The sequence below is a fragment of the Ptychodera flava genome, chromosome 6 (assembly GCF_041260155.1).
Source record: "Ptychodera flava strain L36383 chromosome 6, AS_Pfla_20210202, whole genome shotgun sequence".
Classification (NCBI taxonomy): Eukaryota; Metazoa; Hemichordata; class Enteropneusta; family Ptychoderidae; genus Ptychodera; species Ptychodera flava.
Window position 1 is genome coordinate 11291042 of NC_091933.1, and position 24778 is coordinate 11315819.

At 36.1% G+C, this 24778-nt stretch overlaps 1 protein-coding gene across 2 annotated transcripts in view; it reads right to left on the minus strand.

Moving 5' to 3' along the window:
- The window catches only part of LOC139134817 (inter alpha-trypsin inhibitor, heavy chain 4-like), a 59236-nt gene that overhangs the window by 29057 nt on the left and 5401 nt on the right, over nucleotides 1-24778 (minus strand). For both annotated transcript variants that reach the window (XM_070701877.1, XM_070701878.1), the window contains exons 2-7: nucleotides 9863-9898; nucleotides 6915-7069; nucleotides 6273-6389; nucleotides 4714-4852; nucleotides 4051-4326; nucleotides 1516-1801 (exon numbers count right to left, since the gene is read on the minus strand). In XM_070701877.1, coding sequence (XP_070557978.1) covers nucleotides 1516-1801; nucleotides 4051-4326; nucleotides 4714-4852; nucleotides 6273-6389; nucleotides 6915-7069; nucleotides 9863-9898 — 1009 coding nt within the window. The remainder of the gene's footprint in view (nucleotides 1-1515; nucleotides 1802-4050; nucleotides 4327-4713; nucleotides 4853-6272; nucleotides 6390-6914; nucleotides 7070-9862; nucleotides 9899-24778) is intronic.

Consider the following 24778-nt stretch of genomic DNA (forward strand, 5'->3'; position numbering starts at 1 on the left):
CTCGAAAGTCGTCGTACAATGATTCTGTCATAATGGACTTGTCGGACCGCGACCGTAACCTTTAGTATAGTAGCGTAGACGAAATGAAAACACCGATGGCCGCGAACGATGAAACCTGTGGGTCACAATACATACTAGCTTCCTGTGTGTTTGTGTGTTTGTTTGTTTTGTTTTGTTTTGTTTTGGCTAAAATTGTGCTCTTAGGTAAGCGCAGTGACTAAAGCCTGAAAGCAAACAACAGAAGTTCGATTGGTACTGAAGTATAAATGGCGTTTCTGAGTGTTACGACTTCTGTTCGCTCAGTTATACGGAACATACGCCTGGCTGTGAGTAGTTCCGGTCACAGTTAAATATGATTCATATTTTAACACGTTAAAGTACGGATTGATATCAGTACTCTCTGAACAGCAGGAGAATGACAGCACGTATATATTATTTCATATCAAATATCTAAGCATAAATGAATAAACCATGACCCACAATAATTTGACAAGTTTACAACATATATATATAGGAACTGGTTATAGTCGATTTGTAAACCCGTTGTTGAGGTGGTTTCTTGTCACAGTATCATGATAGTATATTGAAATTCTGGAGTGATACATCAAAAAAGAGATTTTAGTCAAGAAGGAGCTCGCAGTGTTCAAACCGCTGACTAATCAGATCACTGTATATGAGCCGTCAATACACTTGTATGAATATTTTATAAAAAAAAAGGTAACTTCTTGTAGTTTATATATATATATATATATATATATATATATATATATATATATATATATATATATATATATATAACAACGATTATAGACAGATAATCGGATTTATATACATGCAGTTGTAGTTTTCATAATTTCAGGTGTAGACCGCCCTCTACGGCGGATAGAGCTCCATTCATTAGTGCCTAAAAGGGGGGGGGGGGTCACAACATTGCTCTGCCCCTTTTGGATCACACCGCCAAACAAGCAGCTGGCAGTTTGGTTTTTCCAACAATTTTGTTGCGTTTTTGAGGCCCACACCTTTGTGGCAGATTAATATGTGCCTTTTCTACAGTGTTTTACTGTTGTGTAAATTTTTTCCTCGCCAGTTGACCTTTGACATGTGCCCTCCTGGCTGTTCTGTAGTTTTCTCTCAATTCCAGGAAACTTTCCCCTTTTTTCACATTTCACTAAAACGTCAAGAATACTTGGCCTTTCACTCCAGCTCTTTATTGTCTTGGTGATTATTTATCTCCCACAAACAGAGCAAAATGACCAGAAGTGGTTTAGTTAAAATGCAGGGATATATATATATATATATATATATATATATATATATATATATATATATATATATAAAATTATTATCATTTATTTATTTATTGATAAATCAATGAATCAACATCAAATAATTATATATATTAATTATATAAATTATATATATATAATAATTATTATTGATTGATTGATTGATTGATTCATTAATTTATTAATTTATTCATTCAGTTTCATTTATAATTTTTAATGTTTTACTTACCACCTGAGGCATGAAGGTTGTCAACAAACTCGTCTGCCTGTTGGAGAAAGTCTTCCGAACCAGGAACCAGCTGACTTTTCCATATGTTCACGATACCACTAAAAGTTACGATGTTAAATTGGTCGTTCTTTTTCATGTCACCAAGAATCTGTTTGAGAGCAGACTTTGTCTGATCCATCTTTTGCCGGCCCATTGAACCACTGACATCTATGGCGAAGACAACGTTCTTCCTGGCAGGTTTTAGACCGACGGGAGCAAAATGGTGAACGAAGTAACTGCCGAGAACCTGCCAAATACAGAAAAAAAAACATCTGTTAAGAACTGCAGCTGAAACGACGAGTTGTACCTATTAGCAATTGATTAGAATTCAGACAGGGAATTGCCACATCAATATGAACTTTCTGATTTGAAGAGTAATTGAACTTTACAAATAAATTTAAATTAAAAATAAATTCTAAATTCTAAATTTAAAAGAAACTACAACTAATAAAATATTGACGGTGAAAATAAACGAGTGACGTAGAAAACAGTGTCATAATCTGTGGATTAAAAGAATCAAGCTTCTATCATGATGTAATCGCAGTGTATACAGAGAACAGCGAGGGAAAAATAGAGCCAGCAAATTTGAGATTTGCAGAAAAGATAATCCTCTATCTAATATACAAATGAACAGAGCAACTGCGCTATATTAACAAACGTTCACATGGATGAACTCATAAAGATACATGCATAGCCGTATGAGAGTAAATGTGTTTGCATCCACAGTCTCCTACAAACCATCTGTGTGCCAAAAAGTACGTTTATAACATGTAATCTCCAAAACTAGCGAAAAGAAGAGTGTTCTTCAGAAATATTTCTATCACTAAACGACTCATACAATTCTTTGTTAGCAATTAGTAGCTTAAACACAGTTTGAAGCTGTGTTTTAGTTAAGTGGTTTTCGAGCATGTCGTTTGCATAAAGTTACATAAAGAAGGGAAACCATTTTGAAGCTGAAAGAACTCAGACATTGTGAAGAATTTGATTCTCTAAGTTAATACTTTACGTAGATGTCTTCTTGGGAAATTACAGTGCTCAATGCTAAGCAGAGCGTTATCAATAAACAGATTACTTCAAGTACAAAGTAATGAAATCTATTAATTAAGTTCCATGCATCCTGCAATCCTCAGATAGAAGTGAAAATATTATCGAATTTTAACATCACCTTCGAATAGAATGGTTCGTCCCAATCATATATGTAAGAGTGTCAAGCTAGTAATCCTTTTATTTCTATATGAGGATTACAAAATATTTTTCTATATGAGGATAAAGTAATATATTTCATTACTTTGTACTTGAAGTAATATATATATATATATATATATATATATATATATATATATATATATATATATATATATATAATGTGTGTCTGTTCTGTGTGTCTGTGTGTCGGTGTGTGTCGGTGTGTCATCGGAGAGATATAAGTAATTGCAGATATTGTTTTCAGATACCTAGCAAATTTGGATATTTTTCAGTATTTCTGTTTTCTAATACGTCTCGTGGGCTAGCTTGACCGACACCCTCCGCCTAAGTTTGAACCCCACTACATTTTTGTGTATGGTAGAATTGGATATGGGGGGAAAGTAGGGGTGAACTTTTGGACAATCGGATTGACTCAAAACGGGTGTGCAAATAGGACTGTGACGTATATCTGACGTACACAGGATTTTGTTTTTAGAAATTGTTTGCTTACGTGTTAACTTTATTTTTTTGTAATCACTTAACATTATGATGAGCAATTATATAGTATACTACTTGACAGGAAATAAACACGTGCATATGATACCAATTTTTAAAACCCTTGTCTAGTATTTGTTTAGTATCTGCCTGTCTAAAATAAACAATTGAGGCAAGTGACAGTCCAGACCAAACTTTCTATATTGAGCTATACATGTAAGGATTTTGAAAAACATTTTTCAAGAATTATGATTATTAGTGTGTGCTTACATGTAGGCGTTCTGAATTAGCATATTATTAAATATGCATAAGTAAATAAAAAGCTATGTTCAAAATCAGACTGGGTAGGATTGCAAAACCTGTTTGAGTGAAGCATTGGCTCAGTTAAATAAGGTATTGGACAAGTTGAAGACCACGAACACGATTGGAATTAATTTGGGATAATTGGATGGTCATATTTTTTCAATTTCTCAAAAGTGTTAGGTGCATCATAGCTGAATGTTGCAATATTACAAAGTACTCATACAAACAAGTGCATAACTTAAAAAGAAAAGCAGATGAGATTACATTTGCAGATTAGACCGACATTACTTCACCATCCAATCATCCCAAATTAGTTCCAATCTTGTTCACGTTGAACTGGTAAATGTCCAAACGACGCTAATTTTCCTTTGTACACAATAACATTGGTCTGAACATAGCTTAATCTTTTGCTTTCCCATCCACTGTCCGAAACTGTACACAAGTTATTGTATAAACCGAACAGGTCGAGGCCTTTGCAAAATTTTCACGGCTCGTTATCATTCGAAAACTCACCTGCAGCTCACCGGCGTTAAATTCGTGAGTGACGTCATAACGTACAACAAAGTCACCCTTGATACCATTGGATGACATGGCAATTTGTTCTTCCCGCGATGGGTTGAATACTATGCGCGCATGTTCAGATGATCGTCTCTCAATTGATGCAAGAGGGTTTGCAACATCATTTGATATCCATCTGTCAATTCTATTGGACTGTATTGGCGGGGCTTGAATAAATGTGATCCCTTGTGGTTCGTTGATCACTACTTCAACTTTCAAATCGTCAATTACCTAAAATGTAAATTTAGATAATTAACAAAATTTATTTCTCTAGAAAAATACACATGTACACAAGATGCAGGTTAACACGTGAGTAGAGTAACATTTTTATACGTTCGCATGTAAGTTGACCTTTGCGTCCTCTGGTGTCTAAAAGTAACATACATGATGCCCTTTCTCTTTTTTCAGTGTGCTTTGTCATCGTTTAACTCTACACGTTTGTCTGTTAGGTTCATTATTTTTAAAATAATCTTCGCAATATTTTCCCCTAGGAGTAATGTTGAATAAGCCACTGCTAGAAAACATGTTGACAAGTGTCCGAACAATGAAGACATAGAGCATACGATCCAAGTCGATACGTGCTTGATTGCTGATAACTATAAAACTTTGTGTTTATACCTGGAGAGGCCGGATACTTATTCGGTGTTCGTATATGCCGCGACGTCTGAACAACATTTCTTGGTAGGTGAGAACGAAGTGGGCTTTTGCTCCGGCCTCAACATTCATTGACACTCGGAATATGTCCGTTGCTTGCACCCTACATAGAAAATATCGGTAACGTGTTATATCAGAAATTGGATGATATTCTCTCTCTCTCTCTCTCTCTCTCTCTCTCTCTCTCTCTCTCTCTCTCTCTCTCTCTCTCTCTCTCTCTCTCTCTCTCTTTCTCTCTGCATGCAATAACATGCTTCATCATGCCATATACCAGAAAGTGTGAGACATATTTTTTGGACAAGCATATTTTTGCAGCCGTTTAGGATGTTACGAATAGTTACTGCTATTAGGGGAGGGCAAAATCTTTGTGAACCACTCCTGTATCATGCTTAAACTCCACATCCTGCGTTATTAATAGACATAATTTCTGGGAAGACCATGACCAATAAAATAGATGCAAACCATAAAGTGTGATGATTTCAGTAATGCATTATTTTTTCAGACACAACTTAAGGTGGCGTTGCACTTAACCAACACACCTTTGTTCAAAGCAGCATTTCTGATCAAAGATGACATACCCCCACCCCCTCGTACTATATATTTTTAAAAAGCAGAGAATCTATAATTTAGTATGGTATAGCAATGGTTTACTCAAAGGATGAAGCAGATATGCCTACACGGGCAGAAAATCTCAATGTGGAGTTTAAGCATGATACAGGAGTGGTTGACAAAAATCAATTTACTTGGTACTACTTTATGAAATGTAATATCTCATTTGAAACTAGAGAATAAGTAGAAAAACGCCAATTTTGTTTTGCCTTATCTATTGTCATTTTTAATGGAAGGAGTTGGAAGACTGACAATCATTCTAAAACACTGATTGCAAGTGAAATTGAAATTACCCTTGTTCAAAATTTAAAAGTTGTCAAGTTGCAAAATATTATCTCATTTTATATATTATTTATATAGCATTGTGCGAAAAAATTCGCAAAATATGACTAAGCCAGAGTAGAGTTAGCTTTTTGAAATGTTGAAAACGGATGAAAAAAGAAGCCAGGAAATCAGGTGATTTGCATAAACTTGTATAATTGACACTTCGTTCTCACGTAACTTACGACCACTTGTTATGCTATAAGGTGAACCCAACCTATGTTTTAATCTTGGGCATATAGATTAATGAAAAGTGAATGAATCTTTGCAGAGGAGCGATTTTGAACAAAATACTTTAAATTTTAGTAGATAGTTGAAAACATAGAGTTTTTCGCAAAATTAACCAATGTCGTAGAAACAACTCATAACAGATACGAAACGTCATGAAATAACAGTGGTATAAGTTGCAATTGTAAGCAATTCTGAGTGTTGACATTTATGGCAAGGGTCAAATTAACCACTCTTTTAATTCATGAACATCGATGTGATGAAACATGAAATGCATTGTTTGTTTGCTTCTTCAAGGCCGATCTGCAGGGACACACCAAGTTGAAGATAATGCTGTACGCAAACTAGAGATTTTACATGTTTACCTTGGGCGCACAGCAACGTGGCCAGCCGTTTGGCCTCTCTTCCGTGCTGCGCTATAGGTTCTTCTGGCTTGCTTCTTCTCCTGCACCTTACCAGAGTATGTGTCGTTTCCAATTTCGCTGAAAAAGCATAAGAGGGTTCAATCATCTTGGTGACAATAAAGAAACGACATGTATGGAAAATGCCAATAGGTACGCCATGCATCGATGTCTGCAATGTAGTCCGATGGCATACTCGCTTAGGTCTACTTCTCAAGTCCTAGGAAAGCTAGTAAAATTGTAAGTTTTCTTTTTGAGACAAAACCAGGAAACGAGAATGATCTTAGTAATTACTGATTATGCACAGACACACATACACAAACACAAACACAGACACACACACACATATATGTATGTATATATATATATATATATATATATATATATATTATATATATATATATATTCCATGTATGTAACTTATATATGTACATGCATATATATATTAAGAAACTCACAACGAATCCATAGGTGGGACGTTTAGTTTGATTGATATATTCCCACTTAATCGACAGTTATACAGCATTATTTAGAACAAATATTCGCCGCTGAACATATGTAAAAATCCTACTCGACCAAAATAGAAAGTATTGGTCAAAGACTTACGCAGTAAAGTCAGTAGTGAAAGCCGTTTCTGGTATCATCATTTCAAACACCACTTCTGAGGAACTGCTCCCTCCATTTTTGACGACGCTCAAAACTTCAGTACTAGCGAACCGAGATGTAATCCGGGATGTGACGTGGAACTTGCGAATGACGACCTGTTTAGGATTAAAAGATGTAGTGTATCTTTTGCCTCAAAATTCGCCCTTCCTGTACATACAGTGTACAACAACGATATCTGACATTGGTTTGAATCTCTGTGTCGGTGTTATGTACTTCCATATGATAGACCATATTTTTTTTACATTTCTCGAAGGAATCCCCGTTGAGATATTGGCAGTCTGTTACTTCATGAAAATATCAATGGCCTTTCACCGATATGAGAAAAGTAATAACGCTACGGAAGAATTTGATGAACCATCCACCTCGAGATCACTTAATGATCGAGAGCATCTTACCAATAGGCCTAGGTGAAAGCATTGACACTGAATGTCCAATACTTTTGAAACTCGGTGAGGTTCTACTGGAAAAATCCTCGCGGGAGATCATTTATCAATTTTTGGTCCTGACTACGCTAGGAGTACAGACTTTTTGAGGTTTCATAAGTTGCGTTAAGGCACATGCGGTGAAAGCAACATTACGAGGCTCGATTTTTATATGCATGTTTATTAAACTGCATTGTTCAGTGAACTGCAAGATGTCACATAAATTTTGTAATGATGCTTTTCTATATACGTTTCTCTCGACCATTTCTCATACTGTATACGGCTGTAGGGCAGTTCTCCTTGCATTTATTTTCATTGTTAGTATTCTTGGAAACGTTTATGTTTGCATCTCAAAAGTAAAATATTTCACCAAATTTATATCTAGCCCACTGATTGGTCTCACTCTGCCAACTAAAGTCAATGGTGGCCCACAAAAAGTATGGAAAATGTCATTACGCTGTACTTTTACTCAAAAACTGGGTGACTGTCTTATGGATTTCAAAGTAACCCGTCTGTTGAGTTTGTACACGAAAATATGCATGATTTCCTTCATTTTTTCCAAATGATCATTCCACTGGTCGTTAAATGGGGTTGTCGGGCAAAAGGATTTGTTGGTCTCAAAACTTTAGAAAAACCATGACTTTAAGGTAGCGGTAAAGGCTATTTTTGCACCAATTCTTTTCTCAGAGTTAATGTCAAGTTTCAAGTGTTAGAATCAAGATATTTAGTTCAAATTTTCAGGATAACTCCCTTAGTTAATACTTTCTCCAAAGAATATAAAAATTGTATATTTGTAGCCATGATTTTGAAATATGACACCAATCAATATTAAAATTTAATTTTTCATATTTTTTTACATATTTGAATTTAATAATAATTGGATAGTATTAATATTACCAAATTAGTTATAAATATGTTGACACTATTAATAGTAAGATTTGTACGGCAGGATTTGTAAATAAAATTTGTTTTTATGATTTTACATGAGTTTACATATCAAAAAATTATTAAAATTCTTTCAAATTTCAAATGTGATTTTTCAAAAAGTACTTCAAATACAGGAAATTTGTGACGTATCTGTATAGGCTGCAAAAATTCCATGTCCATATCTCATTTCAAAGGTTGGATTAAATTGGTATAAAATTATGTAGGAAAACTGTTATTCTGTCAAAAATGTTGAAAAAAAGCCATATTTGCACCCTCTTTTGAAGTCACAGAGCAGTCTTTTTGGTTAATCTCACTTTTGACACCTCTTTGACACTCAAAGAATCTAAAATGCATTTACAATAGCAGTCACGCATTCTGAATGCAAGCACTGCCTTGTCAAACTTTCCTGGAAAACAGTAAAAAATGACTTTCCCTTTTCAAACATTTTTTAAAAGCTAGGGGACCTCTACCATAGTTAATACACTAAGGACTCCCCAACTTCCTCTTATTTGGTCAGTTTTTCAGAAGTTTCAACGGGCTATAACTCTGCAATGCCTATGACCCAAAATGTCTAGTTTTTTATTCCACAGAGAATGTTGACTACTTTTATGTTTTAATTGTTTTATTGAAGTTTATAACTGACGCTCTAGCCTTTACCGCTACTTTAATATTACTTATCCGACATTGAACTTTCAATGTTTTCCTTTACTGAAGGTACATGTAGCCTATGGTGAGCAATTTTTACAAGTCTAAAACAAGCCACAATGTGTCATTCTTTCACTGCAACTGCATCATTGCCCCAACGAAGGCAGTTTACATCACCTAAGTTTCAAGGCCTGCAACGTAAAAACACACTAAGTCTTCTGGCAAACAAATCTTCTTGTGTTCCCAGCAATCATATCATAATACTTTTTCAATTGACCAACGTTGTACATGTCATAAAAGTTCATGTTTTTACAAATGGTCGGGACTGTTATCTTTATCTCTGGTACAAAAATATCTTGTAAAAAACTGTGATAGGAATCACAAAAACTATTTAGACGATTTAGTTCTGCGGCCACCGTGCTTAATATTAGTAGTACTGTACTTTCCTGAGAAAACTCGATTAACAAAGTGAAAGGTCTCGTGAAAAGGCTAATGTAAAATATCCATCCGATATAATATGTAGTTTACATTGGTTAACGATGCATCATTCATTCTTGTGAATATCCTTGAGCAGGGTGTGACCTAATCTGCTTCCCTGTCCACTATTCCACCGTTGGCTGCGCGCCCAAGAAAATAGTTGGTCCGCCGGCAACGGTAGAATAGTAATGAGGCAGGGAACGACACCAGCACTGCAACTGTAGTAGCGCCCTCAAGGAACATCCAAGACTCGACCGGAAAGAGAAAGCGATTCAAAGGTCAACTATCACCCAAGAACAAGAAATATGTATGATATGTGAGACAATTCGCTGGCTCCTGTCTATCGCGAAATCTTATCTAACGCTAGAAACATGGTTCACGTGCATCTAGCTCAAGAGAGATTTTAAAGTCACTTACGTTATCGTCCCGTGCTCCCCTTGGCAGGCGAATCGACTGAAAAGAACGTAACAACAAAAATTTCAATATTGATTAAATACACGATAAAAGTGGCAACTGAATGATGAAAATAGATTTGAGGGTTTCGAATTATTTTCCCTTTTGTAATTTTTTTTTAATTTTTGTCTCAGAGTAACGTTGGTGAAAGTAATGTTTGTTTCATCATCATCTCATATACCACAACCCAATAATATCGTCTTTTGTACATCCCCGTCTAACTCTAGCACAGAATGATGACAATAGCTTGTTCTGGTAGACTCAGAAAAAAGACAAAAATCGGACTAGGTACCAAAGGCCACCCTATGCTATCTTGTTTACAAACAGCATACATGAACTACACCTTTAAAAACAGGAAATTCATGCTACTAGTGACTGCAGCTGAAAAACACCACTATATTTTTTTGTCTAATTCGATCGACTTATTTGTGCCCAGTATCTTTACGTTTGACAGTTTCGTATATTGCATTTCGATGGCAATCATAAAATTTAAACAATAAATTGAATAATATCTATTACGGTTTCCGAGTTTGAACTCAATTTACTGATAAAAGCACATAAGAACTGCAGACTCGAAATAAAATGTATGGGTTACCCTTTTACTGGTGAGTAGTCTATAAATCAAAATTATAGCCAACTTTAAGGCCCTCTTTCGAAAACCGAGTTTCGGAAGTTGAATTTTGTACTGGATGGAAACTTTTATCTTCAATCCACACAAACATGATGTGAAAGCGATTAATTTTGAAAACAAACTCATTTTTGCAGATTATTTGTCAGCCGAACTCCGGATGAACGTAACAAGCGCTAGTAAGTTTGATAATTTTCATGACTGTCACGATGTGATCAACCGTGAGTGAAAGAGAGAAAGGCACTGCACAATCGACGCAATTTATTGCAATGGCCGATGGAAGTGGAAATTCTCAGCTTTGCTGTAGAATCTTTACTGTTCGTTCAGGTCTCTGTAAACCCATGCCCTTGAATTTTAAAGTTCAAGTAGTGGTGAGAATTTCATGCATCAGGTTGTGGTAGCTTCTCAACTAGTCTTTAAAAATTAAGAGCGTGATGCTAATACGGGTATTTTGAGATCGAAACGGATGTTTAGATACCAGACTGCCTGACCTTTAGTATAGTTTACATTTGATTGAAAATTTTATTGACTTCGATATATGGATGTACCAGTGGGACTTTATGGGACCAGTCGATGTCCGTCGTCTGTCTGCCTACCTGCCTGCCTGCTGCCTGCCTGCTTACATGTATGAATGTACGTACGTAAGTACTTATATTGGTAGGTAGGTAGGAAGGTGGGTACATAATTGGTATGTCATCTTCAAATTCGTAACAGCCACTGCTGGTATTTATTTATTTATTTATTTATTTATTTATTTATTTATTTATTTATTTACTTATTTATTTATACGTTACATGTCTTGTAAAGTTCCATTGTCTTTACTACATTGTTGTTGTTGTCCTTTATTTAATGAAACAATAATACTATTCTTGGTTTACATAAATACATAAGCATACAAAAGAAAAAAAATAGAATTTTAACCGTGTTTTACATGCTCATAAATCAGAGATGTAACGGGGAGCTAAAGATAGCTTATGTGAAGCCAATGTAAATCTAGCTCCCGAAAGAACAATAACTTAGTCTTGAATACAAATGAAAAATGTAGTAAGACTGACACAAGGGAATCAAGATTTATTGATAATGAAAGATTTAAGGGCATGTTTGAACTGTTTTCGATGTGAAATGTTCCTAATGGAAGTGGAAGCCTATTCCAGATTTTAGCACCGTGATAACTGAAAGAGAAAAAGCGCTTTATCATGATTAACAAAATTCCTTATTTGAGCTTGAACCTGGTATCAAATCAATATTTTGTGTGGTTTCAAGTTCCTGGTGATATTTCCACATAGGCTAGTTGGAATTTTGACGATCCGATAAGCGAGTATATATTTTGCGGATATTATTGTTATTCTTTGTCGAGAATCTGGAGGTAGCCCTTGCTCTTGTTATGGAGGTTCCTTAGCAATATCATTCTAACATTTATCCAAATTAAGTTGAATAAGAAAAATTGTATTGATTAGAAAATATCGTGCTCTGAAAACCATTTAGGAGCAACAAGGCTGTAGTTAATAATATACAAAATATAAGACCACAAATTAAGTATCGTTGTCTTTGATAGGTGTCAATGAAATAACCTTTTTAAGTGTTCAATTGAGTTGTGAACACCTAGTGACTTGTAAATCTAAACATCTTATGACTTGTACATTTATGGAATGTTTCCTGTTTTCATTTAATTCAAGATATTGGTTCATTTTCAGGGGTTTTCGAATAAAAATCTTGTGAAACACCACAGGTGTTCCATTACTTGGCGGAGTATCTGTGGTGTGTTTCATATTACTTTTCCTGTTGCTAGGAATGTTCTAAATCAGATCTTAAAAAATCATTTTACTATGTTTTGCAGTTAATCTTGACCATCAATCGTATATAAGTACTCGAGGCGTCATGAATTGTGAGTCCCCGGCAAGCTTCAGAGGTTGACTTTACGTTTGATGTTGCTAACAGGAGCAAAGTCGCTCTTTTTACTTTTTTGTGATACCAAGAAAACATGGAATGCATGCATAAAGTCACTCAGTGTACAGTGACAAAGGTACATAATCGCAAAAGTATCAAAAGTTACTCATTTGCTGAATGCAAACAGATGATTTCGTTCGAGACTTCTAGTCAAAATGGATTTTTCATATGACAATTGCTAAAGTTTAAGGGAAAGCTGTCAATTTTATCATTATGAAAACCACCCAAATTATAATTACAAAAGCTTTCATAAGGTCCGAAATTTGCATAGTAGTAAATATTCAGCCATGCATGGTGAGAGTTTTAAACTTGACGTTGTAAACTCGGGTTTTTTGTACAGGCCGTAACATATTGTCATTGAATAATTAATCTTGTCAGGCTGCAAGTAATCATCGCACAGTTGGCCTGTATATTCAAGAAGTCACACAACACAAACTTCTTTTCACATCAATACATATATAAATAAAGTGAAGGCAATTTCACACATCGGTTCTACCTTTGTTAGTGATATATATAGTGCAGTGAATAAATTAATATAGGGTTTCATGATAACGGTAAACATGGCGAGATACCAGTGAATCGATTGTGTTTTAACCCTGGTTATACAACCTGCGTCCCCGAAGAGTGGTTTTATATTTTTTATTCGCCCTAACAGTGTTTTTGGACCAAAGTGGGGTCCCTTCATTAGTCACTCGAATGGTTTTTGCATTCTTACAGGTTAAGTTTGATTGTAGCCATTGTTCAATAGAAAAATGTTAAAATCGTTATGTTGTGGTGTCACTGTTGCGTGGTTTGTTGCTCGGACCGTTCGTTTATATCGTCGTCTTTTATTTTTGTTTCAAGAGGTCTTTTATGTTTTATTCCTTTTATATGCTTTGATATAGTTTTTTCTGGGAAATGGTAGCCAGTGTTTGATCGCACTGTATTATTTCTCACTTTCTCACCAGAACGGTTTGTAACCAAAAGTAAGCATACAGTAGCCACAATCTGACGTAATTTCTGATGAATATCCCTATAATTATTACTTAGAGTTTTTGTCTGTTTATTCACTGTAATTTTTTATTTTCGTTAAATTTTCTTTGAATTTTTTTTCCGTTGTCTTTCTTCCTTCCTTTATTTTTTAATTTACGATATAATCGTTTTCTGCTGCCCTAATTTCTTTTGGTTATATAAATCAGAAAGAGAGTCAGAATTTAATTAACTAGTATACTTGGACATAGATCTTGTTATACACTGTGACATCGTTTTAAATTAATGTAGACCTTGTGATGTACTCCTCCCCTTAGGCCCCGCCTTCACCTTCTAACCACTAAGCGGCAAGTTACAACATGACAGTTAAGATCGTTTTAACGAGTTTAAACAATCATAACCCGTTTCCTGCCTCCTGCAACGATTCAAAAGAGTAGACCGGGACAGAGCAATGTCACCCGTATACAGTTTTAGTAAGGGCCAGTGGATAATTAAAACAATCGCACGGCAAACGAAACTAAAGCCGTTTGTTCTCAACCCCCTCCCCTGAACAAAAGTTTGGAAGTGCGAAAATCCAATTGCAACCAAGCTTCATTCTGTATCTGCATCCAATTACAATCGGTGATTACGTTGCCATGAAATCACAAATACGCTACCGACCGCCCCCTCCCTCCGCATACCCCCTCTAAATCAATCTCTGATCGGTGCCAACTCAACAATGACGCAATCAATAGAATGAAAAGAAACAGTGTATCCAAAATGATTGATACGTTATATCGTGCACTGATTCACAAGTATGTCAAAAGAATGTTGGTGTAGCGCCAACGCCGCACTGGCCTTGTAAACGACAAAAATGTAGCGCGATATTTTGCGATATAGAAAAACGTGTAGCGAGATGTTGCGATAGGAAAACTTGTAATGCGATTTTGTCTGCTCACGGTAATCGAAAAAGCCAAACCCCCTCCCCTAAACACAGAAGTTGCGTTTACCGTGCGCGTGTATTAATTATCCACGGCCCCTAAATGCGTCATGAACTAATTGTCTACAGCTTCGTCCGTTCTGCATTTAACTTGTCAACAGACCATCTAAACGATTCGCCGAAGCTTGATACATCTTGAAAGAGAGAAAGGCATTTCAGTTGAAAAATAGAAGACGATAAAGAATCGGTGTGACACCTGTGATGCTTTGATTTTATTTGATTTATTTATTTATTTAGCACTTTCACAGCATGAAAACTTACTGTATTTGCATGGATTATTGCCTGTATTTTAGCTGAAGAGTGCATATACAGATGAATACAGTTAAAATCCATTGCTTGTTTTCAGCAAGCCTGTATTCGTGTGGATTTAGGTGAATTCACCATATATGTCAATAATGAGTTTGCACTTTTAGTCAGTATCGATGTTCATGATGTCATTTTAAAGATGGTCACAGCGAAACTCCCTAGGGTCAAGATATGAAAATATTTTTGGATTTTAGCCACTCTACCATCATATTCATGCGCATCGATAACGAAGTGATGCTCTGGAATATTTTGAGTTCTAAAATCTAGCCTTTCCGAAGAGTTCCCGCGTAGGATTCGTCCCATGTCGCTTCTGTTGATTCTCCTTGGGCACCTAATACTTTGCAATAAAGTTTAACTCTGCCTACAAACTCAGAGTGCGATATAAGGTTTTTCTATTCATCATGTATTATTTTGGGCCATTGAAAACCAGTCAAATTTTGGAAAGATAAAAAACGTGTTCTGAAATGCTATAAATGTGAAATCATTCTACTTCAATATTTGATTTTTTAAACAACGTTTCTTTATAACAATACAAAACAAAATGATTATCAGTCATATCAGGGAATGTTGAAATATGTTATGAAAATAAGAATTGACGGTGAGATCTCAAATGAAATTCCAAAACAAGGGTCATAATTGGCGTAGGCAGACTTTTAAGAACTGGCCATGATGGATAGTCATATGAGAGACATAATTGAAGGCAGGGTAAAACTATTAACTTTTTATAGTGCATAAAAAGTTAAAATATGATACGTATTTCCGTCCTATACATGGTAATCTCGCCCAATGATCAAATATACTATTGCATGAATATTTGTCGTTCTTTTCAGTTTATTGCCGTTGAAAACGAACAATGACAATGAATGCAATATTTGGATAAAAGCTAAATGGCTGTAACTATTAATTTATTATAGAATTCTTTGTTTTAATTGCCCATAATCCGATTTCTGGTACATTCCCAAAATCACGCCGAAATACTCAAAGTTTAACTTGAATGTCCACAAAGCCTTATAGTCCGTGGGCTGGAGGGGCCCAACGTGCACCCCCCCCCCCACCACATCCCTACTTCTTGGTATTTTTTGTTATTTAGGACCTGCTGAACAAGAAAAAAGATGTTAACATTGGATATTTTGGGATGCACTACCTATCTGGGCTGGTTTTTTGATTTGCATGTACCGCAAAAAATGGCGAAAAATGGGTAGGGGTAGGGGGTACTATATCCTCCCCTACATGAGTAAACTTGCATGAAATTTTACTTCATTTTACTTCAGTTTACTTCATCACGGAAAGAATGTTGTACCCCTACCCCTAGCTTTGCACACCCGATACAGATACACGCAATTCAAAATTGACTCAGGAGAAGTAGTGTATAGTTAAATATCTAATGTTAACACTTTTTTTCTTGTTTAACATGTGGAATAAATAATTCAAACACAAAAAGCTGTCAAAATTTTGCTTAATAACAAGTAAATCACAATTGTTACATGGTATTTTGGGTAAAAAATTTCAAAATTGTCAAAAAAATTCATTTTAAAGTCGTCCTATTCTATGTACACAAATTAATTTTGCTAAAGTTGGTGTTTTTCATAAAGAGCAGGATCTCAGCTTTCAAAAATGTATGGTTTGTGCTATTTCATGCAAGTTTACTCAATGTAGGGGAGGATATAGTACCCCCTACCCCTACCCATTTTTCGCCATTTTTTGCGGGTACATGCAAATCAAAAACCAGCCCAGATAGGTAGTGCATCCCAAATATCCAATGTTAACATCTTTTTTCTTGTTCAGCAGGTCCTAAAGAACAGAAAATACCCAAGAAGTAGGGATGTGGGGGGGTGCACGGTGGGCCCCTCCAGCCCACGGACTATTACGTATTTGCTGCGTTGATCTTCCTGCATATCCTTGGTTATTGACGCTTGGCCAAATTCACGAAACGTACTTCTACAGTCTACGCTGGTCAACCAAGTCCTTACGTCAACCAGGTTTATAACGCAATATTGGGTCCCTTAATATAATTGAGTGTTTTAAGTTCAGCAATAACAAGCTAATTTGCCGTTCAGTTTTCTTCGGGTCAAAGTGAGCGTATAACAACAACGTAACTCTAAAGCGTTCTGATTGACGTGGTATTTGTATTAAGGACCGTGACCACGTCGAAGAAAGCATGCATTCAGTTGTCACGTCACCCTGCGCGTTGTTTAATTTCCGTCACAAATGCCGATACAAAAGTCACCCTGGCTGATATATTTACCTGTGATCTAAATACGCTCAGAGAATCCGAAGACAATGTCGCTCGTGTGAATCATGAACGTGCCCTCGCAACCTGTCTAAATACCTTTTCTGAGGATATTAAAAATAATTGGAAACAGAGAAGATGCTCCATAAAATTGCATATGACGTCATCTCTCTATAATTAGAGTAAAATTGCATATATTATACGTATAGTTAACATCTTTGACTGGCAAGTCTACGGAGGCTCGCCATTCCTTAAATTATACCTAAAAAAGTGGAAATACAGTGAGAGTTCTCGGTATGCTCTGAATAAAGTTTGCGTCCAGGTTGCAAGCAAAAACGTTAAAAGTAGTCCTGGCATTTATATACTGCCGATATCTAATCATTAATATTAAAGAATCAGATACAAAAAGACTGATCTTGGGAAATGTCGTTGCATATAACATGGCGTTTGTTGCTCGAAACCACTTTTTATTTTTGCATGAATCCATTCAAATTCATTGTAAATGTTGACCATGATTAAAATATTGGTAAGGTTCACTTTTTAGCATAACAAGTAACTGCATGTTGGGTTAGAAAAAAGTGTACATCTATGTAAATGTATACAAATATATTTTTTACTATAACCCAAACGGGATTCGAACCCCCACACACTCACGGCAACATCGCCTAGCTGCCCGATTTTCTAGCTTTTTTTTCTCCCGTTTTCAACGTTTCCAAAATCTAACTCCACTCTGGCTTGGTTACTTTGTCTGAACTTTTTACATTATGCGTTTTAAATGCTTTATAACAAAAAGACTAATTTGTTTAGAAATAAAATTCTTACGTTATTTTGGCCATTGAAAACCAGTCAAATTTGGGAAGATTAAAAAACGTGTTCTGAAATGCTATCAATGGGAAATCATTCTACTTCAATCTTTGATTTTTAAACAACGTTTCTTTATAACAATGCAAAACAAAATGATTATCAGTCATATCAGAGAATGTTGAAATATTTTATGAAAATAAGAATTGACGGTCAGACCTCTGCATCTGCCTCAAATGAAATTCCAAAACAAGGGTCTTAATTGGCGTAGGCAGACTTTTAAGAACTGGCCATGATAGATTGTCATATGAGAGACATAATTGAAGGCAGGGCAAAACTATTAACTTTTTATAGTGCATAGAAAGTTAAAATATGATACGTATTTCCGTCCCATACATGGCAACCTCGCCCAATGATCAAATATACAATTGCATTAATATAAGTCATTCTTTATAGTTTATTGCCGTCGAAGCCGAAGCCGAAAACGGACAACGGAGAGGGAGGGTCCCGGGGCCAAAGCGCTTTACCAACCACCGCCTGTCCCAAGTCGGGGGCAGCTGCAATCTGTTTGAAGTTCGTTCAGGTGATTAAAATGATCCTGGGCTGGGCACGACATCTTTACTATCTGCACATGTCAAATAAAGGCGTTCTTGCAGACCAAGCCAGGAAGCGGCTCTAGACAGCCATGGCGTTAACCTCGTTGTATCAATTTTTAATATCCAAAGTTGAGGTTTTCTACCCCAAATATCTGCACTTTCATCTTTAGAGTAAAATATATTTAACTTTGGATTCTCGGCTTTTTAAAAACATCTATTATGGGGTGGTTTTCGTGTCATCATTTAACCACTATACGGCCATATATGTTGGCTTTTTCGAAATGCAGTTTTCTGTGAAAAATATATTTTTGTGAAAATCATAAATAGTTGAAAGTGACGTACGGACATTTCGGGACATGACAGTAATGACCATGGAAACCTGTCAGCTAAAAGCAAAAGTGAGCAAATGCAATTACATGTGTTGCACGCAGAAAATGAAGAAACAGAGAGAAGGGTTTTCACTGTTCACGCGGTGCACATCATGATAAGTAATGTCAACAATGGCATTAACAGCAGCAAAGAAATCCATGGCCATGATGATTTCTTCATATTGGGTTAATATGAAGGAAAAAAGATGCAGTTTTAATAAAACATTAAATATCGACCCCTTTTTAAATTGATCCATCTAATGTTCGGAATAAGTCGTATGTAATGGTTTAAATTTGCAGTTGTGTCTTTGAACTTGGTTTAGAATGTTAAGGAACAATTTTGGTAAAATATTACATCATTAAAATTGTCCACAGATACTTTAAATATTTCATTTCAGATAAACTTTTAGGCAAAACGGGAAATTTGTTCTCTGTTTTTAATCAAAAGTGCCGGCGTGACTGTCGACACTTCCGAATCGGTAAAAATTTGAAAATCTTTCAGATAATGCTGTTTGTGTATACTATGGATTTTATTTGAAAATGGTTTCATACGTGTCATAAAAAGTGTAACAGCATTTCTTCATTTTCAGTAGGAAATTAAAAAATGGCTTTTCAGTAAGAAATCTCCATTTGTGAACACTCAGCTTAGGCAGGCCGACTCTATTACATTGCAATCGCTATACATTCAGCTATTCAGCTCAACGAAACTTACAGAAACAGTCTCTAGCAAAATAAAATCTCCCTGACGCCCTCTTCAGGAATAAAAAGTTCTTACATTTTATGAGATACAACATGTATATTAAACTGTATGTCCTATATTTTGAAGAAGAAACTGGTCTCAGTAGCAAGCATCTTTAGATGATGTTAATGTTAACACAATGTGTATACATATACCTGTTGCTATTGTTGAAATTATACAACTTATTAAAATAAATATTTGTGGTTTAAAAATGCAAAAATTCCTTATGTTGCCAGCTTAGTTTTGTGGCCAAGAGTTGATATGATTTTTCTTTTCACGTCATTAAAACGAAAGTCATAGATTCCATAAAGATGACCTAACACATATCATGTATCTATTTCCAATGCAGTTCTCTGACAGCCTTGTTTTCAAATGACTAGCGTTTAGCCCAGTCGTGCTGCCCAAGCTATGCTATCCGCACTGAGATGGTGCCCTTTGAACTCTACTCAAGCTTGTGTTCGGGGGGGGGGGGGGAGTCACCAGCTCCGTCTCCAGCCAGACAACAATGGAACGCGCTAAATCGGAGGTTTGAAATAACTGTAACTCGGCTGCGCTGCCTGGGTGGCCGTAGCCTTGAATTTCCATGTTCATTGAAATGCGTCCTCACATGAGCCTGCTACCAGAGCCGTTTCCAAATACTTTGTTGTACAAATTTTACCGGTCAATGTGTTTTAGACAGTGAACCTCTTCGCGCATAGTAAAAATACTGCGTAGAACTGCACGCAACCTACGTTTTTATTCTCCTTTAGGGATTGTCTTTCCTATCCATTATGCATCTTGACACCAATATACTGAAGCGATACATGCAGTCTTTGCAGTTGATGGTCATTCTGGCAGACAGGCATATATCGAGTGCAGCCTTGATCGATCGATCGATCGATTGATCGTATGTATGTATGTATGTATGTATGTATGTATGTATGTATGTATGTATGTATGTATGTATGTATGTATGTATGTATGTATGTATGTATGTATGTATGTATGTATGTATGTAGGTAGGTATGTAGGTATGTAGGTATGTATGTATGTAGATAGGTAGGTATGTATGTAGGTACGTAGGTACGTAGGTAGTAGGTAGGTATGTATGTGGGTATGTAGGTAGGTAGGTAGGGTAGCTAGCTAGATGGTAGGTATGTAGGTATATAGGTATGTAGGTAGGTATGATTGTAGGTAGGTAGGTATCTATGTATGTATGTAGATAGATAGATAGATAGATAGATAGATAGATAGATAGATAGATAGATAGATAGATAGATAGATAGATAGATAGATGGATAGATTGATGGATGGATGGATGGATACAAGTTTTAATTAAAGGCATGCATGTTCAGTCAACTAATTCTGAAGTGCTAATAATCACTTGCGCAAGCTAACCCTACCAAATCTCACTTATTTTCCGTGTTCAGCAGCTTTACAGTAACAGGCCTTGACACTCCCTGAGGATACGTTAGTTAGGCGGATGGGGATGATGAACAGGCAGACAGACAGACAAAAGTACCGCATCAGTTTTTGACCACTTCTCGTGGGTAAATGCTACACCTGAGTAACGATCATCAGCGCTGCCGCACATGAGCACAATCACCATAGGTGTCTCAGGGTCATAACTGAGGTGACATAGGGTCAACGAAACACGTCATCGGAAAGGATCTTTGCTACCTGCGACATGTGCATGACCTCACGCAGTAGTTAGGCAGGGTTTCACACTGCAGAAGTTTTCAGTGAAGTGCGCACCATATACACAACGTGGTCATTGAACGAAACTAACGCTGTGCCCCTCGTCATAATGTAAGATGTCACAGCTTGCACGCCCTCGTAACATGACACTTATGAACATGTTCTGACGTGTTCATAAAAAAAAGCTTTTTAGGGCTAATGTTTGGAGTCAATCGCAGTCTGATGCATTGAAATCGTCAAGGTAAGCACTTTGCTGATTACATTTTCGGATTAAAATCACTTTAAATTACCGAAAAAAGTGACCCGGTTGTTTATTTGCCTTGTACGTGTACATTCTCGCGGGCCAGAGCATGATTTCCACCCTGCACCTATGCGACCCATAAATGTGTGCAGATACAGCCATGTCATCTTCCGGGCCTGTCAAAATGAGCAAGTTTATTTATCACGTAACCGTCGATAGTTCATTACCTTTCATTTTCAAAATTCACACCTGATACTTCATCTGCTTCAAAATGCTCATTTTGTGTGATTTTCGGCAGAGTTCAAAAGACACATTGCCAGAACATAAGAGTGAGCAACATTGAAGTCACCCTTCACTGAACGTTGGGTATGCGGCGCCGACGTCACAGAGGATACAGTGCAATCAACTACAGCCTTACAAATACATTAGCATAATATGTAAATAGCATCATCCTCTGTGACGTCACCGCCGATCATCTTATATATAGACTCCAGTTGTTATCGAAAGGACACTCGATACGGCTGGTATATGGTAAATCACATCCCTTGCTGAGTGAAAGCATCATAAGCAACGTCACTGAGGGAGAGAACTTCAGTCGTTCTCATTTTCCTCTGTTTTAAACATAGAGAAAGATAGATAGAGTTGCAACGGGTATTGTTTAAGGCGTGAAGCGGTTACGTAACCCATCCATGTTCGCCTCGCCTCAGGTTGCTCTCGCCTCTCTTTTCCGAAGAGTGCCGACCATGAATCCTTCGGTAATTTTCGGATTTTCGCCAATTGTTAAGCGAAAGTATGTTCGGCAAAGTTTTTGTTGTTGTTTTCGTGTGGTGCTGAGCAGAATTGACGTGCTGGCGAAAACGGGAGTGTTTTGAGCTTCAGGAAAGTGAATTTTACCGTTTTAAAAATTCCTCTCATATTTTTATGAATATATAATGAGTGTGTTTGAACCAAATTTGAAAGTCTTTTATCGATACTGTCTGGTTTTACTCAATGGTTTACGGTCAGTCATACCGTCTTTCACACGTGCGTCAAGGAAGGACATGTTTATGAAACTGCTGGCGTGTTATGTTTTGATTAGCGTGAAGCAGTGTTTCTGGCCTGAGAGCTCACAAAGTAACTATGGTTGCTACGCGACTGGCAGTACGATGCCATCTCGTCGTATATTTCGCATAATCTCGTGTAATTATCAACAACAAACAAAGCCTCCAAAAAGTTTAACACCTTTGAAGCTCATTTTAATATGAAAAGCCAATAGTCTACCGAGACGACCATGGAACAAAAGGCATGCAGCGTTGCGACTCTGCCTATGTTACTCTGTGTTTTAAATTTAAAGCACGGCCACAACTGTAATTACTTAAGGAAGCGTTCAGTTATTATAGCCGGGGTTGGGCCGGCAAATTCTTCCTGCGCATCAGTCAAAGTAAGTGAACCCCCTACCCATTGCACCAAAAAATTGATGACCCCCTTTTATGATGACAAAAAATTCATGATCCCCCAAGACATTGCTTGGGTAAACCTGCACAAACAAATACCTTGGGGCGTGATATAATCCTAAAAGGATTCTCAGATTATTTCAAGTGACCCCCTTTACAAAATCTCAAGGTGTTAATATTAAAATTTCCCCTTCTGACTTGCTATAATTTTTTTGGAATTACCCCTCAAAGGATTGACAGAAATTACAAGTGGATCGCAATATTTTTTCGCAAGCGTGTGTGTACAAAATTTTGATATTTGGATTTAATTGATACATTAGCTGTTGATAATGTTGATTCACTATACATGGTAGTCTATGAGAAAACTATGTAATACTTTTTCAATACAAAACTAGCAATATCTATGCATTTATAGACATTTTATAATTGAGATAGATGTACTTAATTTGAATAGGTTTGTTACAAGTATGTTCATGAAAAATTTGACTTTAGAATTTCACAAAAAATATTCATCCACTATACATAGGTGTCTATGATAAAATTGTGAATAATTTTTTTCCAATGAAAAACTTGTTATACTTGTGCATATACAGACGTTGGATAATTAACACAATGGTACTTGATTATAGTATGAGGTGCATATTATTTGTACAAGAAATCTGATTTTGGAATTTCACTGAAAACATGTTCACCCACTATACATGGGAGTCTATGAGGAAACTATGAATGATATTTTCCCTATACAAAACTAGCTAAATCTGTGTAGTTATAGACATATGATAATTCATTTTAAAGTACTTAGTTAGACTAGGGTGGTAAAAATGGATATGTGTGCCAGAAATTGGATTTTGGAATTGCACCGAAATGTTGATTCACTATACATTTGAGACTATGAGAAAACTATGAATAATTTCTTTCCAATAAAAAACTAGCTAAATCTGTGTATTTATAGACATTTGATAATTCATTTTAAAGTACTAGTTAGACTAGGATGGTTAAAAGTTGATATGTGTGCAAGAAATTGGATTTTGGAATTTCACCGAAATGTTGATTCACTATACATTGGAGTCTATGAGAAAACTATGAATGTATTTTTACAATGCTAAACTAACTTAATCTGTGCTTTTATAGGAGTTTGACCATTGATATAAATGTACTCTGACAGTTCAGATGTGGACAACAATAATGATATTGGAATTTCACCTAAAAGTATAATTTCGTTTTTTGATGGTGCGTCCCCGAAGAGCGGTTCTATTCATTTTGATTCGCCCTTACAGTGTTTTTGGACCAAAGTGGGGTCCCTTCATTAGTCACTAGTTAGAATGTTTTTTGCATTCTTACAGGTTTAGTTTGATTGTAGCCATTGTTCATTAAGAGAAATGTTAAAATCGTTATGTTGTGGTATGACTGTTGCGTGGTTTGTTGCTCAGACCATTCGTTTATATCCTCGTCTTTTATTTTTGTTTAAAGAGGTCTTTTATGTTTTTATTCCTTTTATATGTTATGATATAGTTTTTTTCTGGGAAATGGTAGCCAGTGTTTGATCGCACTGTATTGTTTCCCACTTTTCACAGAATGGTACGCGCGCCAAATGTTCAAAAATATTATCGATTCAGTGCCATAATAAACTGTTTTTCTCAATTGAAATAAAAATTCGGTCTCATTAGGAAGGAAATAAGTAAGAAAAGTATAATTAAAAAATAAAAGACAGAAATGCCATTTAATACTTCATTTTAACTTGAGAAAAAATCTTTTAAGCGTAATTAGGAAATAAACAATTTTCAACGATTTGAAAAAGTCATACATCCATACTTATCGACATACATACACGTAAAATAGTTCGCGAAAAAGGTGCAATGAGTGCTGATTTTACAAAAGAAAAAAGAAAAATATGTTATACAGTGATACGTCCAAAAAATCACAAGAAAATCACTAAAAATCACTACTACCACTCGGAAAAAATAGT